The sequence below is a fragment of the Alligator mississippiensis genome, chromosome 16 (assembly GCF_030867095.1).
Source record: "Alligator mississippiensis isolate rAllMis1 chromosome 16, rAllMis1, whole genome shotgun sequence".
Lineage (NCBI taxonomy): Eukaryota > Metazoa > Chordata > Crocodylia > Alligatoridae > Alligator > Alligator mississippiensis.
Window position 1 is genome coordinate 9730673 of NC_081839.1, and position 18410 is coordinate 9749082.

Genomic DNA, 18410 nt, shown 5'->3' on the forward strand with positions numbered 1-18410 from the left:
CTTTATCACAAGATCTGTGGTTTTATGATTTTGCCCTTTGGCAAGATGTATTTTCCGTGAAACCACAGTGAGTGGCATTACTTTTATTTCTCTTTCATACCAGCCTGACCATTATTTTTGCAAGGGTTGTTGCCAGTATAACTTGATCTGTAAACACAATTATCCTACTTACACTATCCAAATATTAGATTATTGGTATTAGTTCAGTCATAAGGAATTTTTAGTTTTTCAAGAGTTATTTAAGCTAATGTCTATTGTCCAGAGCGTTGCTCAGCTAACTCCTTGAAAACTCTGGGTTGCAAGCTATGTATGTAAGTATATAGGTAGGTATGCATGCATGCATGTATGTATGTATGTATATAAACAGCATTTACTATAATTTATATAAACTGTGGTAGATGCTGCTTGTTACTTTTAAAATAAAGCATATATGACTCTTGAAAGGTAAGCTTTAAATTTCCATTCTGTGAAAACTAAAGCACCTAGGCTGAAAATTCACTATATACAAATATCAGTGCTACCAAAATTTGATCACACAAATATTTGACGACAGTGACAGCAAGAGAGGTGTGAACATATCTGAAATGAACTCAATTGCAATTGAAGTAAATATTTTCAGAACATGTTTTTTCACAATGACTTCCAGCTGCTCCCTATGTTATGTTAATGTACTTTATATATAACGAAGGGTAGAAAAACAATTTAGGTACATTAAGAACTGACCCTAATCTTTGCCCATTCTTTGAAACACAGAATCTTGCAGTGAAGTCCGATGCTCATCGAATTTGACTTCTTTTTGTGATCCATTGTAACTCCTTTTACTTTTCTGGCTCCTTCTGCCTTTCCTAATGAGGCCTTCCATAATTTAAGCACCTTGTGTCACTTCACACAACAGGAATTGACTGGGACCTCTGTGTACTATAGTGTCAGAAACAACAAAGAATACAAGTTAAGTCCTGATCCCGCAAATACTTAAACACATAATTTATTTTACATGTATGAGCAGTTCCATTGACAATGGACATAGTTACTCATGAACATCCATGCTTGCAGATGCAGTCCTACACCAAAGCTCATGAGCCTGCAACCTGGAAAATACCTTAAACATGCACATTGCCACTGCTGGATACAGACATGTTGCCCTATCTTATTGCAAAGTCGGATCTAACTTGCTGCCCATAATCACCTGTTGGTCTATTTTTTGCATTTGTTCTTCCCAAGCATCTCCCTCCTATTAAATATTTGTTTTGGATATTTCCTTTCCAGGTCCCCAAATGTTTTAAGATGGCTGCATAAAGTTAGGCTCCTGACAAAAGAGGGCAGATTTGACACGGAATTAAGTTATACCGGTGAGTGTGTGAAAATCAGGTTTCTTTTACGTAGACTACTTGACAACAACTTAGGAGTCTGATTTCAGGTGTACAGATCTGACACATCTGGCCCAAATGTATTAACCTGCACGTCAGCCTTTGAATCTTACTTTCTTTAATCCTGCCTATATTATTAACCTAAGCAGTGTTTCAAAACTTCCACAAAAATGTTCAGCCCAGCAAAATTTCTTTAAGCCGCCCTTATTTCTTAGTTTTCCTCTATCACCATCCTAGCTTGCACAAGGCTGGAAAGAAGCAGATGCTTGTGGTCATTAGCATTTTAGGTTCTGTTCCCTGTCTTCTAGCAAGGGATTTATACATTTGAGTTTGGTAGAAATCCTCCAGTGCAACTCTCCTTAATCCTTTATTCATGTGTCTGTGTGCTGATGGGCTACTTCTAGTGAAAGCTTACTAATGGGTGCAAGACAGTACTTCCTTTAACACAGCAGGGGCCACACACACCAGCTGTGTGTTGTAGACCTCTGGCTAGGATCCTGATGCAGAGCCTGCTGTTAAACTGTCCAGTGTGTCTGCATTTATTAGTAACAGATGGCATAAAAATGAGTAGGACTATATCAAAAATCACCCCAAGTATACCAGTTCATAGGGCTAGCATGATTAAGGCAGATTTGCTAAAGCTGCAAGGGAGCAGTGTGGCTAGGATCACGTCCAGACACCTCTTATTCTCCAGCCTGAATGATTGTGTATTGACTTATAACTGAATCAACTGCGTTCAGACTCTTACACAAGTCCACATGGTGGAACTTCAAAATCCCAGACTCAGATTTCCAAAAAACATGTGACCGTGTCAAACAGAAAAGTTACAAAGCAACACAGGAATGGTCAGACCAGATCTGATCCGAAGTCCATGTAGTCCTGTATCCCATCCCTGGTAGCGACAAGTCCCAGCTACTTCAGGGGAAGATGTCAGAACCCCACAAAGCCATACATGGGGCAATCTGCCCTCCACGCAGGTCTTGTCCTGGTCTCTAAATATTGGCGTTAGCTCTAAGATACGAGGATTTATATCCATTCCAAAAACTGTTGTTCTATTTCATCAGAACTCAGGATATCCATAGTACCAATATAAATAACTGGTCCCTTTATTAATCTTATTAAATGTTTTGTAGCAATAAGTTCTGTAGTTCAATCCACATGTTGTGCAAAGTATTTCTTTCCATCCGTTTTGAATTTCCCACCTTTCTAATTTCATGGGATGTCCTGATATCCTTTGGTATTGTGTTACACTGAGATAGAACAGATGCTCTAGATCTATCTTCTTTGGACTATTCATATTTTTACAATGTTTTCTGATTCACCTGCTATAACAATCTCAATCTTACTGGCCTCTCTTTATATGAGAGGTTTTCTCCTCTCTTGGTCATTCAGATAGCTTTCACAGAACTCTCTCCAGTTCTGCGAGCCCCTTTTTCAAATGGCGTGACGAGTACAGCACTTGATCTTCACAGGAGTTCAAATGAAGTCACCCCTGTTTTATATAAACACCAGAAAATCCCAAATTAAGGGTCTGTTTCATGTACAACCACCATACAAGTGTAACACAGCGCTGGTTGAGCACACGGTACGTAGCCGTATCGTTCTTTTGGGAGTAAACAATATTTTCCAGAATTGCAGGACTCAAGTCATTTTAAGTCTTATTAGATTCCTTATCTGAAATTGTACAACTGGAAATAAGGATGCAAAGTAACTCACTGGGCATTTACCAATGAGCATGCACATGCAGGGGCATGTGTTCCCCGCAGGACAAATACCAGTGGCACATATTTGTCCCCCAGCATGCCCCTGCATGCGCACGCCAGATGGGATGGGGAGACAGAGGCCAGCACCTAGACTGGCCCCAGCAGCCTTATCTGGGGTCTTGGCGACCTCCCAGGGCAGCACCAGTGCTGAGCTGGCTGCTCGGAGCTTGGCTGGCAGCCAAGCACGACTCAGGCTGGAAAGGCTCCCTTTCTGGCAGGGCATACTGCTGTCACATGTGCTGAACTGCTTTTTTTAGTGGCAGGGGATTTTTTTTATATGGGGATCTCCCGGTGTCAAAAACCCCCCATCACGCTGCAAATTAGCAGCACGGAGACCATGCACACACGTGCCATGTGCAACTTGTGGTGCTGCAAATTGCCCGTGTGCGCTCGTGGGATGCGCCCACTGTGTCCATTGTGCTCTGTCCCCCAGCATCAGTTATTGCCATGTCACTGCTGCTAATGCTTCGGCCACAATGTGTAGGAGTCCTGTGAGTAAATTAAAAGTAAGCTAGCTCTGAATACTGCGCCCCAGAATGCGTCTTCTTTTGCAGCCAGGGGTGGATGCGACAGAGTCAACAGCTTTTCCTTCTCACCCTTCTTTGCTTCAGCACATTTCTTCAGACTCCTTAGGAAGCAGGATTTGAAGGTATCAGGTCCACAGCTCTAACAAGGGTTCCTGAGATCCTTTCTTAACACACCCCAGGGAGAGGAACTGTGGCCCCGTGCCACTCACCTGGCCCAAGGACTGACCTTCACTACTCATCCAGCTTGTGGGGTTTGATGAGTTCGACCCCCCCCCGCTCTAGAGGAATGGCCAAGAAAACACACTTCCACGGCAGGAGTAGGTCTCCACCCCCGGACCAACCTGCTGGGCCTTCTTCCCATGACACACACTGACACTGGAATAGTTAAGCCCCCGTCTGCCAATATACCCCTGTAACAAGAATGGCTGAATGAACTCCCCTCTACGTCCAGCTCGGCAAATGTCCCTCTTGACAAGAACAGCTATGTAATGCCTCTGCCCTGCAAAGACTATCATGACAAATTACCAGTGACAAGAATGGCTGACCTGCATACGCCACCTGCAATAAACTCCTACGAAAGAAATGAAAAGCCTCCTAAACATGGTTTTATGACAGAAATGAATGAGTTCATCCTGCAACATCCATTTTTCAGAGCAATGGTTAAGACCCCCCAACACAACTGCGGAGAAAAAGGATCCCCTCCCCTCCAACTGATGTCCATTGACAAGAAAGGATGTGCCCCCCGTAACACCGAGCCCTCCGCTGACAACAAGACAGGAGTGGACTCTCTGGGTAACACATATTCTTCCAGCCTCCACTCCTGCAATGCACACTTCTGTGACAGGTATGGCTTTTTTCTCTTTCTGGCCTTCACACCCTGTGCAACAACGTGCAATAACAGCTGTCTTCCCCCAGTGTATCCTTGTGATGGAAACGGCTGAATCCCCTCAGGCCCCACTGCACAGCTGGGTTGGCGATGGCTAAGCTCTCAGTAGAATAGCAGAGGGAGAATAGCAGGTAGAAGCTCTCAGTAGAATAGCAGAGAATAGCAGAGGGATCCTCCTTTGCAATCAGGGGGTACCCTGATTGCAAAGGGGGATCTCTCTGCTATTCAACCCTGTGACGTGAATATCTGAGACACCTCCTCCCAACAGACCCCTCTACTAGGAATGGCTGAATTGCCCCCAGGACACCTCTGTGATAGACATTTTTTTAAGTCTCCATACCTATATGACAAGAATACCCAAGAATACCTGATACCCCTGTAACATGCACTGCTGAGCTGCATCCTCCAATGCATCCCTGTGACAGGAGTGGCTGAGCCACTTCATCCCTGACACGGTGTCGCAGGCATATAAAGCTACAAACCACTTTGTCCACGCAGTATTAAGCCATGGAAGTAATGTTAGGAGTCTAAGTGTCCATAAGCAGCTAGTGTTCCAGCCACCCATCCACCATGCACAAAACAGGTCTAGACCCAGGGCTCCCAAACTGTACTATGTGGACCCCTGGGGGTACACGAGACATCTCTGGGGGGGGGTACGTGGGAGAAATTGTATAATGGCAGCTTTAATTTTCATTATAATAATTGACACTTAAGGGGTTAAAATATAAGGATTGCTGGTAGGGGTACATGGGCAGCTGGTAAATCTGGAAAGGGGTGTGCAATAAGGAAAAGTTTGGGAGCCTCTGGTCTAGACACCAGAGGGGGTCATAACCTTGGGGTTTGCAGGTGGCTGGCCTATTGCACCTTTCCCAGGGTGCAGGTGTTTATTTGCTATTGGGTGGTAAGCTGCTGTCTCTCACCTTTCTTTACCCTTGAGTTATGCAATTGTGACATACCTTTCTTGGCTTCCTTCATGCCTTTGGGCATTGCACTAGAAAAGTGTCCATGTGGACAGTGGTTGCTATCTCCAGGGTGCACCTTTTCCTACCTGCTGGATGAGCAGCATAGCTCCATCCTTTCCTCCCACTCTTTGTTCAGAACGGTTTAATTCTTGAATGCAAATGTTCTCCTGTTTGCCTCATTAATGCCACCATTCGAAGGCAGTTAGTCTCCTACAGAGAGCAAACTCAGCTCAGTCAGTGTCTTACTAAAGAGGACATTCATGTTTACTATGAAGAAAAGTCCAGGTGTCCCTTCCTGCTTGCTGCCCCTTCCTTCCACGCCCTGCCTCCCCTGCCCCCATTCTGCTGTCAAAGAAGAAGAGTACACAACTGGGCTTTCCGCTCCTTACAGCTTGTGTACTAGGGCTAATTGCTGAAAGGCACTCAGTAGCCCAGTTTTGCACCTTGTTAGCATGGCAATTAGCTCTCTTTACCCATCCTGATTGCTCTTTTGCATATTTGGTTTAATTCATCTTTTCCCGGAGTTATAAATGTGGCCCCGGGGAGACACTGACAGTTGTGCAAGGAAGCCTAGAAGGAGACAGTCATGCTACGAGTCCTTCTGCTCCTGCTGCTCCTGATCAGGAAGCAGGGCTGCTCACCCAGACCCCACCGTGTCCTGCCAGACGAAGATGCAGGAGACAGGAGAGCCGAGGCTATCAAGAGGCTTCTGGAGTTATTTGGCCTAGAAGACCCTCCCCGTTCCCCCCACCATTTCAAACAGCCTCCCCAGTACATGGTGGACTTGTATAACACGGTAGCAGATGCTGATGGTGTCACCAAGAACCCTGACATCCTAGAGGGAAACACCGTCCGCAGCTTCTTGGATAAAAGTAAGACCCCTGGCAACCTCTGTCTCTGCTCTTATCTGTTAAGAGTTTTGGGGTGTAATTTTCCAGTGCCCTGAATGCTTGCTTGGCTGCTGGAAGCCAAGGGGAGGCCCCGAGAAGGCAATGCTCCTGGTGTCAGTGCGCACAGCCTCCCAGAGCCTGTGCGGCATTAGAAAGCCTTTGCTGCTGTGTTTTGAATGTGCCCACAAGACGCTGTTGCTTAATGTGACACTTTGCTCCAGTTCACAGTGATAATATGCATTTCCTGTTCATCCTGTCAAGCGTGGCTAAGAATGAGAAGGTCCTTACTGCCGAGCTGCATCTTTTCAGAATGAGGGCCAGGGTGGCTGATGGTCCTGCCTATAAGAGACATCACTTTTGCCAGGTAAGGAGAATGAAAGCGTGCATGTGTGTCTGCTTAGAAACTGCACTAGACAAAGTCTGCTCTAAGTGAAACCGCTATGCATTTGAATTTACTTTACCTTTACTAAGAGTTTGATTAGGCTTCTGGCTTGTATCCTGAACTTGCCGAAGCTGATTACTTATTGACTTACGTTCAATTGACACAAACCGATTTTAAAATAATTTTAGCATGTCCATACGAAGAACTCTACCACTTCAACTGAACCAGTTTCTAATAAAATCCATGCAGCTTGGAGTGGACCTTAGGCTGATGGCTAATTTCCCCCTCTTTGCTCCTTTGCAACAGAGGTTTTTCTTAACCAACAGAGTTTGGTGCTAACTGTCTTTTACTCTCCCAACAGGTGAGTGTCTATCAAGTCCTGGACAAGAGCAAACTAGATTCCTCTGAAGGGAAGAAGCTGTTGTCAGCCAGGCTTATCTCTCTGCAAGGCTCAGGCTGGGAGGTGTTTGCCATCACACAAGCTGTAAGTGTCTACAGTCTAAATTAAAATGAGTAGAGGGAGGAAGGACAGAATCTCTGTTGTATCACCAAACCACAGCGCATAGCCCTTTAAATTAAAGGACTCCCCATACTTGCCCTATAGATCCCTTGGCCCAGGGGGGTGATTGTTGAGTGGAGGGATTGTTTGTCAAAACTTCGGTGTGCAGACAGGTGATAAAGTGACTTCTCACTGCCTGAACCTCTTGAGATGTCCCTGTGAGCCAAGCTCCTTTTCTGCTGTCCTAACACTTAAGCTCTGCAGACTGACCTTTCCCAAAGTAAGGCTATGCAGCAAATATATATATTTCAGAAATATTTATGTTTCTGCTGCATATTTGCAAGGTGGTGCCCCAGCACTGTATGGATATACGTGGGATAATATCTGAAGCAGAGTGTACATTTTTGGGGTGATACCAAATGCAGTGCGTTTTTAGGAACCTTGCTAAAAAGCACTTTAAATATCATGAACCAGTTGTGTAAATGCAAACTTTAAAGGAAAAAGAAGAAAAGTATTTTCCAGAACTATTATAAAAATGTAAGAAATAAACTGTAGAGAAAATGCCACAAGGGGTGGCCAGTTGTACATCTGCTTACCTCTGTTAAGGTGTTTGAAGGACCACAAAGCTCTAAATTAGAGTTTAGGTATAGCTGCAGGGTGGGAGCTAGTGATGGGCTGCAGGGATTAGGATTAGGGATTTATTTCACTTCCATTTCTATTGCATTTTAATTATCATTATAGTCACACTTGATATGAAGTTTACATTTATAAGTGGTTTATGAAGGATAATAAATGATTAACAGATAAGGTCTGTTGCAGGTGCCTGTAATCACTGCAGTACAAGGTTTACTGGATGATAAACTTGGTTACAGACAGTCCACTGATCTGCTGGTTTCTATATCAAGAGATTAGCCACTTATTAAAATCTCTCTTGTTTTAGTCAGGTACATAACTGCAGCTCATCATAAAAGGAGCCCTACTATTAAGCATTGCTTGTGATTGCTGATGTCTACTGCAGGGGTGTCTAGAGGTCACATCGGGAATCGGGGCCCCATTTGTCTGGTGTTGCACAAATACACACCAACAAACAGCCTCTGATCAAAGTGCTTTTAGTTAATGTTTCCTAAATTGAGTGATAGTCCAGGGGGTCACACAATGACAGACATCAGGCTTTTTCATCATTTTGGTGAAAGACAAGAGGTGAGGAGGGGAAGGCTGATGTGCTGCAGATAAAGTCTGGCTTTCCTAAGTGGCCAGAGTGTTTATGAGAGACCCCAGCCTTACACTTGGCAGTACATAACTCATCTCTGTCACTATGAAGCATCCAACTAAAGGCATAAGTGCATTGCATGCTGCTGATGGCAGGGTCATGGCATTAGATCATCATAGGGCCCTGGGGCAAGAACTGTCACTTTATTACATGGGTGTATAGCACCTAGCACACTGGGTCCTGCTCCCTGATTCAGCTCGTGGACATTAGCACCATTGTGACTGTTCTTGTCACAGTCAGAGGGTCTGAGAGTAAAGGGCACCCCCTTGGTCCACTGAGAAGTGACTTTAAGTAGCATGGATGAGGGCTGGCCTTCTATGAGCTCCCCAGAAGGAAATGACTGCGATGGGGACAGGAAGGATGATTTCCACTTGTCGTCTTGTGCAGCCAGGATTCAGGATGTGGGGGGTGGGGGGTGGACCACTCATACTCAGCACCTTCATCTGTCTTGGCATCAATAAGCCACAATAATACAATACAATACAATACAATACAATACAATACAATACAATACAATACAATACAATAATGTTGTATGCATAGCCTTCGCCAGAGCAGGGTTGGCCTTATTAACTCTTGTACTGGACGGGCAGTTGGAGATGTGGATTTCTTTCAGAACTGACTTGTTTTCAGTGGTTTGGAAGAAAAGTAGGTAATCCCATTGAAATAACCCCTTTCAGTATACTGAACCTCATGATGCCACCCTTGGAGCAGGGAGCTGCCTTTTTAACACCTCTGAGACAACTCTGAACATATTTGGGTTTGCAGGTTCGTGACTGGACTGAAGATGAAAGCAGCAACCAAGGCCTCCTGGTCAGTGTTCGTGGCTTAGGAGGGGCTTCCGTGGATGCCCCCCACATGGTGCGCTTTGCTTCAGGAAGAGATCACCATGAAAGCAAGAAGCCGATGCTTGTTCTGTTTACTGATGATGGGAGACGAGGAGCTTCTGTGCCAGCCAACATCTTCCCAGGTGAGGCCGGCTCCCCTGCGCTCTACAGGGATGACACAGTCACTGCAATCTTGAGACAGTTAAAGTGTGACTCTCGCCCAAAAGGGACTGTGATCAGTTCCTTCCTTGCTACTTTACCGACGAAAATAAGGTTCACTGCTTTGTAAGAGCCTAGAATATAACTATAGGGTCGGAAGCTGGTCTCTACCTCCTGTTTTACCTTTCCAGTTTTACTTTTTATGTTGATTACTGGTGCAGACGCATGAATCAGAGAGAACGCAGCGTGACTGATCCCAGAGTGAGTTTGCAGGGCTTGCAGCTGGGCTTATATCAAAACGATGGAAACTCAGTGTAGGGTCAGTGGAAGTCTTCCTCCTTTCTGATGCCATGGGGATAAAGCCCATTCTCAGAGAAGAACGACTGTAATTCTCTAGCCGTTGCAGTTTTCCTTTCTGTGAAATGGGCACAAAAACTGCCCTCTCCCCCCTGCCAATCTCTCTGGAAAACACCATGGGAGCTTCAGGTGAAAGAGGATTATTTACCAAGTGTAACTGTTGAAGTTCCTTGGCTTTAGGCTGTTCTAGGAAACAGGAATAAGACAATCACTCTGTCAAATTAACAACTGCGAAACTGAAAACAAATGAAAGAAGTGGTTTTTCTTCCAACCTGTGGAAGCGATCGACCTGCAGAACAGTCCGTGCTGCCCTGGGGGTGGGCACGAACAGCTACAGTTGTGTTAAAATGGCATAATTTAACATCATGCTTTAGGTTATAAACTGGTCTCCCAAGCGTTTAGGACCCTTCTCCTTACACAAAACATTGCACTGTTTAGCTATATGTTTAATGAGGCTGGCTTCTTGCAGGTATTGTCCCCATGTAGGACTGGAGAGACCCAATATTCTGGCCTGGTAAAGCCAACCCCTTGCTACTTCACTCTCACTCTTACTTCAGTTCATATGTTCAATTTAATGACATTGTTCTCATCTTATTGCTTCTGCCTAGATGTAAACCCTCAGACTCCCGTCCCCGCTGCTGAGCCGATGGCACCAAAACTGAATGGCCCGAGGATCACCCGCTCGCTGGATCCAGTCCTGCCTTGCCAGAGACACCCCCTCTCAGTAGACTTTGAGGAAATTGGCTGGTCTGGATGGATCATTTCACCACGAGGGTACAACGCATATCACTGTAAAGGCTCTTGTCCCTTTCCTTTGGGTGAGAACATGAGACCAACAAACCATGCTACAGTCCAGTCCATTATCAATGCTCTCAAACTGAGCGAGGGGGTGAACAGCCCCTGCTGTGTCCCAGACAAACTCTTCTCAATCAACCTCCTCTATTTTGATGATGATGAGAATGTTGTCCTTAAACAATACGATGACATGGTGGCTGGGAGCTGTGGCTGTCACTGAAGCTGGTTCTCGAAGGAGAAGCAGGGATGGGCCAGTGCGGCAAGGAAACTCCCTAAAATGCAAAGAGGGCTGCTTCCAGGAACCCTCCTGAGAGTCTCTCACCCGCCTGGGGCTGTGCTGTGCTTCTCTGCTCAGGTTAGCGGGCAAAATGCCTGCATTTTCAAGTCTCTGTCCTGTATCCATCTCTCTAGCCACCCTCACCTGGATCAAAGGGGCAATTACACTGAATGCCTACATGACCTAGGAAATGCTTTGATTAATGAAAAGCAACCTGTGGCAGAGTCCCCTTTGGCAGCCCAGATTCCCTAGAGTTGTCGTAAAGAGCATACCAACATGGTTAAATCTGGGAACTATTGTGAAAGCCTTGGGCTCTGTGCATTTTAAAGAAACCAAAATGAAATGATAGAATAGAGCTTTCCAGTCCCAGGCAAGAGGAAAGCCAAGTCCCACAGCGTGGTGTGGAGACAGCTCCTAGGAATCATTGTCCGTGGAAAGGCCTCCCTGTCGATTGTACGATATGTATATAGCAGAAGCACTAATATATGATGGAAAAACTCCTGTACAGTATGCCTGTAAATGTCTGTACATATGACCTTTTGTTATCTGTAAAATGATTTCAGAGTCCCTATTAAATGTAGGAGAGAAATGCTTGTGATGAGGCTTCCTTTGCTAGTGCTGAAAGAGCTTCACTGTTGTTATGGGCTCTTGAATCTGGGAGAGAGCCATGCTCCTCTCTAGTACACAGTGCAGCACTGCCTTTCTGAGGCCCCTGGGTGACATCTGTATGGGCACAGCCCCTACCTTCCTATGCACTTACTGCTCCCAGTAATGCCAAATGTCATGAAACCATCATAAGACTTGGGATTGCAAAGTCAAAATAATTCTGACTTGCGATCTCCCAATCCAACCCTCAGATCTCCAGTTTTTGCTAGTTAGTAAATGGAGGAAGGGGGGGGAGTGTAGGGGGGAGATCAAAGCCTCCACAGTGAGGGAAGGAGGGAGGAAGTGGGCAGGGGCAGGGGGGAATGGGGCACTGGGGCCAGGACAGGTTGTCCAGAGGTGCAAGGGTGGCGGGGCGCAGCTTCCTGCAGTAGCGTGCACCCCCAGGGCAGGCATGGGGTCACAGGCGGGCTGGGTCTCTGCCCCCTGCTGCCTTGCCTGGGGAGCTCAGGGGGGCCCAAGCAACAACACCTATGTGTTACTTCACTCTCGCCTCCAGCAGTTTCCTAATACTATGTATGACACTTGGTCAACTATCTGTTGACATTTGGACAAGTTTAGAAGGTCACTGTAGCAATTATTCTAGTGACTTCGAGCTCTGTCTGATGAATTTCTGGTTTCAGGAGGTGGCAACACTGTCTCACTGCAGTGATCGGACATAATTTTTACTTCCAAAAGGAGCAAGGGCCCCTGGAAATGGGTCCATGGGCCAGCCTAGCTTAGCCAACATGACAGATCGCTCCTTTTCACAAAAAGCAGCCAAATCTGTGTTTGCTGTAGTGTTCAGACAGGACAGAGAAATTAAGATAAGCCAATCCACAGATTCAGCCCTTGTGTTAAGTGTCAATCCTGGACTCTTCAGACCTGAGTCAACTTGTCTTGGCTTCTTCAATTGATTCTTCAAGTCCTTACAGCACGTCGTGAAACAGCAGTGAAGGATTTCGGACCAGTCCCTGGTGGCTGCTCTATCTTAGAAAGCATTTGATGGGACTCGCTGGGCTCCCCCACCATCCAGATCATAATATTGTACAAAGCCCTTTAGCTCTAGATGTAATGTCCCTTGATCACCAAATCCTGCGTGTGTGTGATTTTGAAAACTGGTCTTCTGCCACTGCCAGTAACCAGGGCTAATCCCGTCCCAATCCTCTTTCAAACACAGGTTCAAAATAGCAGTTGCTTAGCCTTGGGAATGCAGATGAGACTGAACTGATTCCTCTGCTCAGATGCTCTTTGCCTGCTAATCACCAAATGTATATCCACAGTCAGTTGTGATGGCAAGATAGCCCCCTTCCCCACCCCAGCCCTGGCTGACTGCTGGATAAGGCAGCTGTGACAAGGAGTTTAGATTAGATGAGATCAGATCCTGGGCCTTGTCAGTTTACCTAAACTATTGGGGATGAATTTTATGTCACTTTTTGTGCCCAAATGGCAGTTACCCAGCTATGTGACATTTTTGGCACTTACACACAGGTGAGGGATTATCAAGTCCTCTCTCCAGAGCTCCTTTTGAAGCTGAGATACTGCCCCTTGCATTTAACAGTCAGCAGATAAAATAGTTGGAACACAGCAGAAAAGCTGGGAGAAAAAGTCCAGGCTAAAATCCAACGCCTATTCCCCTCCAGAACAATATTCATCTCACTGGGCACGTTTACACTTTAATGTGCAGTAGCCCAGTTTACTCTGCATTAAAGCATCACATAAAAAATGCAAATATGCTAATGCATAATAAAATAGGCTTTTGCTGCTGTGCATTAGGGCAGCCTAATGCGCATTTATTTAGTACCTCACATTGGAGGTACTAAATTTAATGCACATTAAGAAAAACACATTAATGCACATGTAGATATGCCCACTGAGCCACACAGTCTTTCGCATACACTCTTCCTCCTGTCCCCACATGTCTGCTTATCTTGGCTACCCAGGGGGCCAGTTTCAAAAGGAGGGCTGGGGAAGGGACTTGATAATGCTTTACTGATGTGTTGGTTAGAGCATTGTATTGGGAAAGTGAAATACAGATTCAAAACCCCCACTGGAGGAATGACCTCACCACCTAACTTTGGAGCTGAAACATGGAAGACTCCTGCTCCTTCTCTAGTGTCTAACACCCATGAATCATGAACTTTTGTATAAAACTTAATGCAATTTTATACAGGTACAAAATTTAATGCAATTTAATTCAATGTAATTTAATTGGGTAATTCCATGATTTACATGCATACGCTGGCCACTTGTACACCAGCCAGCATGTATCCTCTTGTGCATGTTAAGTGTACACACATATGCTTACACATCCATACTGCACAGGTAATCGAGGGAACCGGAATCACAAACTGGACATAACTGTGTCCTTTCTTTACTAGTGTGTACTTTGCTTGCAAGTTATATGAGTCACTAGATTCCCCAAGGGTGCAAGCTATCCAAACTGCTACTGCCAAGGAGCATGGTGAGGGCGAGTATAGGGGAATGGGACGTAATGACTGCACTGCTGCCGCTCCATCTTTCTAAGGTGCTAGGTAGAGTGCCAAGCACACTGTGATCCCTAAACAAGCCTCAGATACTAAGCCTCACAGGCACTGGTAGATCCTGGTAGCAGGGTATTTTACTAGGGCTGGCAGAAAGAAGAGATGTCTAATGCCCTATGGACAGTGGTTAAACAGTTGATGTTTATCATAAAACAAGCAATCCTCTAAAGGAGTAAGGCTCCTCTGGCCTGGAGAAGCTTGGCTGCTTCTCCAGGCCAGGCTCTGCTAGCAATACAAAAACGTACCTGTCTCCAGGCCAGGAACCTTCTGCGGAGGGTCTCACCAGGGCCCCTACATTGACTTCTGCTCATTTCTCACAGACTGATCCTAGATTTCCCTACAGAACAAATCCTGTGATCTGCCAGCCACATCCTCTTCATGCACAGCTCCTTGGTCCCTGTGGCAGCCTGCTCAGTACACACCTCACAGGCAGGTTCCCTTGCTACACCTGGATTGCCATGCAGCTGCCATTTCCCCAAGTGTGTTTAGTTTTGGGATCAGGCTCTTTCCACAGTTTCTGCCCCTTCCCCTCCTGCTAGGGGACAGGGGTTGACCTGAGTGTCCAGCCCTAAGTGTCTGAGGTCAGCGGAGAAGGGCTCGAGGGGCGTGCTGATTTGCTGCTTAGCAAATTTATCACATGGATTTTGAGCACCATTGTGCAGTATCTAAACCCCTTTGGCTGTATCCAGATGAGCATAGCTGTGTGGTATGTGGTACCGCAGGCCTGTCTGTGGTGCCACACACCACACATTCAGGCGTTTCCCACACTGAGAGATCCCAAGGTTGAAAAAACTTGCTCAGACAAAAAGCCGGGTGGCGCACATGGAGGCAGTGTGCACTGCCCAAAACCATACCTTGGCCAACTGGAGCTGTGCTCGGCTGCCGGCCAGGCTCCCAGCTGCAGGAGTGACACAGCTGCAGCGTCCCTGGCCCCCAGGACCCCAGGTAAGGTTGCTGGGGCTAGCTGCTGGTTGTTGACCCCAACCTCCCCTACCCCACCCAGGGTAATCTGCCATGTGCCAGAGGGCATATGGCACAGGTATTCCCCAGGGACAGCTAGCAGTGGCACAAGGTGTGCTGCTGGTAGTTGTCCCTGGGGAACCAAAAGCCTGTGCTCATCTGGACGTGGCCTTTGAATGCAAGTTTGATTCCGTGTCTAACTTGCACCCGTTCAGTGTGGCATCCTGTCCCCTCTCCTGGAGCCTTTATAGGGGTGGCAACCTGCAGCATGCATGCCACCAGTGGCACAGGCAACTTCTGTGTGTGACACTTGGCAGATTGGGGAGTGGACAGGTAGCACAGTGGCAGATAGAGCAGAAAACAGAGCAGCAGATCAGGCAGGAGAAGGGGACTGGAGTGACACTCAGGGAAGGCCTGGGGCTAATTTGTGGCATACCTGCCAAAAAAGTTGACTCCCACTGATGTAGGTTAATGAGTCTGAAGCTTTGGATTACAGAACTTGGTCTTTTGGCTTGGGCAGTAGGAGACCGTTTTTCCAGGTCTGGTCCCTGCTGCAGATCCACCCATGGGTAGGCTACATTGATGCACTTGCTCTCAGGCCACTGAACCCAACCCTGGGGTTAACACTAATGGGTTGTCAAGATGGATTCAGGTCACATCTGCTTTGCCCTCTCCTTCCTCCTGATTGTGATGTGAGAAACCTGCCCCAGTAGGTTTGTCAGCAAATGGGTTGTGCCTGAGAAATCGGGAGATTTGATCTAAAAAGCCTGAGCAGTTTAGCCTTGTATTAAAGGCTATATATGGTGTAGAGGGTCATGTGGGTCTCACTAGCTTGGCAGCAGCTCGGGGGGGAACTGGTCATTCAGACTATCACAGTTCCTGCTTTGACTCAGAGGACAACAAATACTGCAGTCCTAGAAAGAGGCATTTTATTTGTCCTTCCCACCAGCTCACATTCACTAGCCAGTGCAATGTATGGATGGAGCACTCCTCACCCCTCTCTCATACCTCCTGGCCCAGCTGCTCAGGCAGGAGGGGAGGGTACAGTGGCCACGTCTACATGAGCGGTGGACTGTGCAGTTGTTACTATGCAGTCGTTTAGTATTTGCTTAACCAAGTACTAAATGACTGCACAGTAACCAGCATTACTGCCCAGTATTGTCACTGCACAGGTTTTTTTAGATGCTCTTGTGCAGTAGCTCATTACTACTGTGCAGGAGCGTCACCATCACAGTTTGTGCCTGGCAACACTACGGCACCATAGCATCTCGTGTAGACATACCCACTGAGTACTAAATCCAGGCATTCAAACTCTTGAGTCAGGCTCCCTGCAGTCATGAGACTGGCATAAAAATGATGGACTCTGTTTTTAAAAGCTGCATGCTGTTTTTCTTTTTCACTTCTCTTCTGTGTTTGGTGCACGCAACCAAAGGGGTGTGCAGGGGTTCCCACGCAAGGGGCAGCCTCGGGCATTTGCCTCTCCTGCCTTCCTGTCTCTGCACACATGCAAGTCTGGCACACCTGCTTTGACTAGTGCTTTGCCCTGTGGGTAACTCTGTGATGTAAGACACTGCCCTGTGCAAGAGAGCAAATTTGGCCCACAGAAAACATCAAAAACTTGGATGAGCAGGTATTGATTTTTCTCCCAGTAAAAGTAAGCATAAATTAGTTGAGTGTTGTGTTCTATGCACAACAGCTATAGCCTTATGATGAACTATCTGATTTGCAATGTTAATATTTATTATATATCCTTTACTTGCTTCAAGGAAGTCCCCAGTAGGTTCAGTGGTGGAATCCTTGTCCTCCCCACGGGGGACCACAGTTCAGTACAAAAATACAGCCATGGAGGCACCAAACGTCTGCACCTAGTCTGATCTTTGAATTCTGTCTCAGTGGCCTAAAGCTGGGATAGAAACTCTGGATGGCCTCCACTCCTCCAAAAACTTTGGCGTAGATATGTGTATTGAAGGTCTGGGTGGCCTGTTATGCACATGCCATGATCTGGAAGGATCAATGGTTGCCAAACTTGCTTCAGTCCCAAGCCTGTTTTCTTCAGATGTCACTTGATGTTCTGAACTTGATGATCTTTATAAAAAATGACAAGTTTGAGTCCTTTGGTTGCAGTAATTTAGGAGCTAGTATAAGGGCACTGACTTTCTGAGTTACCCATTAACTCCTTGGCTATTCAAATAATACTGCTCACAACCACTGCATTTCAAGCTCTCATAATTCTTCAAAGGTTTGTCTTTTAAACTGAAATGTTCTGTATGTGACCACTGCCTTGGTTTCCCCGAGCCTTGTAACCCAGGAGCTCTTGCCCCTTTATCAGTAGCTCCCTGGTAATGTGGTGTCCTGGACTGAACACAGTGTACCACATAGGTCACTGAAGAGTGGCAGCCATGTCTCTGCTTCATTCTTGCAAACTGCCAAAGCTGCATTGGATTTTTGTAACCACAGAGCGCTGGAAACTTGCTGCTCACACTCATTCGTTCCTGCATCACAGACTTCTCCTCAGTGAGAGTGCACGCCTTTGTGGATGAAGAGGTCAGGCCTAGTCAGGGGTTTGGAATGATTTTGAATATCTGCAATAATATTTGCAATCACTGGGTGCATCTGTACATGAATTAAAGCGAGCAATAAACTCTGGAGCTGTTTGAACTAGAGGAAACTGCTTGCAGGTGCAGTGTCTATATGTGTGCCTGGGACAGCAGCAATTTGAACTGGGGCGGAGCAGGCCCCCAGCTGCATAGGCCAACTGGGTGCAATTTACACCGCTGGTCAGCATCTACATGTGTGTTGCAATGCAGCAAATTACTCGGTCATAAGATAGTACTGACCTCAACGGTTCTATCTTATGCCAGAGTTAGTTTACTGCGCCCCAATACCAGCACACATGTAGACAGTGATGCTTTCCTGCAGAGCTAATTAGTCTACTCTCCAGAAAAGTGCACATGTAGATGCACCCACTGGGGGATCAGGCGACTTGGTTAAGGGTGGAGTAATCAGATCACATAGTGGTCTGATTGGTGGGTGCCCATTCTGGGGTCGAAGAGCCACGTGTGTGGCCAAGTGGGTGGGTAGAACGGTTAGGTTCATCACTTGGTGAGTGGGAAGTGAAGTTGAGTAGGCTGGTTCCAGTGTGGCCAGGCTGATGGGTGAGGCTGTGTGGTCTGCTGGGTAATAACCAGGTCACATGGCTCTGGAGGTATGGGTAAAAGTGCTGGATGGCACAACTTCATGGAGGAGGGAAGGTACATTGCCTGGACAGGCGGAGTAATGAGTTTCAGTGGCATGGCTGTGCTAT

The 18410-nt window shown here is 46.4% G+C and overlaps 1 protein-coding gene across 1 annotated transcript; it reads left to right on the plus strand.

Moving 5' to 3' along the window:
- The first annotated feature begins 6091 nt into the window (after positions 1-6091).
- Positions 6092-11520, plus strand: LOC102574161 (bone morphogenetic protein 2). Its single transcript, XM_059719922.1, has 5 exons — positions 6092-6377; positions 6617-6759; positions 7139-7261; positions 9315-9494; positions 10512-11520. Exons 1-5 carry the CDS (start codon positions 6092-6094, stop codon positions 10902-10904), a joined length of 1125 nt encoding a protein of 374 aa, XP_059575905.1. The 3' UTR covers positions 10905-11520.
- The last annotated feature ends 6890 nt before the right edge of the window (positions 11521-18410 follow it).

Excerpts from the sequence above, each read along its gene's own strand:
- LOC102574161 (XM_059719922.1), top strand. The coding sequence starts at position 6,092 with ATGCTACGAGTCCTTCTGCTCCTGCTGCTCCTGATCAGGAAGCAGGGC. Across the intron at positions 6,760-7,138 it reads AGAGACATCACTTTTGCCAG|GTGAGTGTCTATCAAGTCCT; the intron begins GTAAGGAGAATG and ends CTCTCCCAACAG. Across the intron at positions 9,495-10,511 it reads ATGGGAGACGAGGAGCTTCT|ACTCCCGTCCCCGCTGCTGA; the intron begins GTGCCAGCCAAC and ends GTAAACCCTCAG.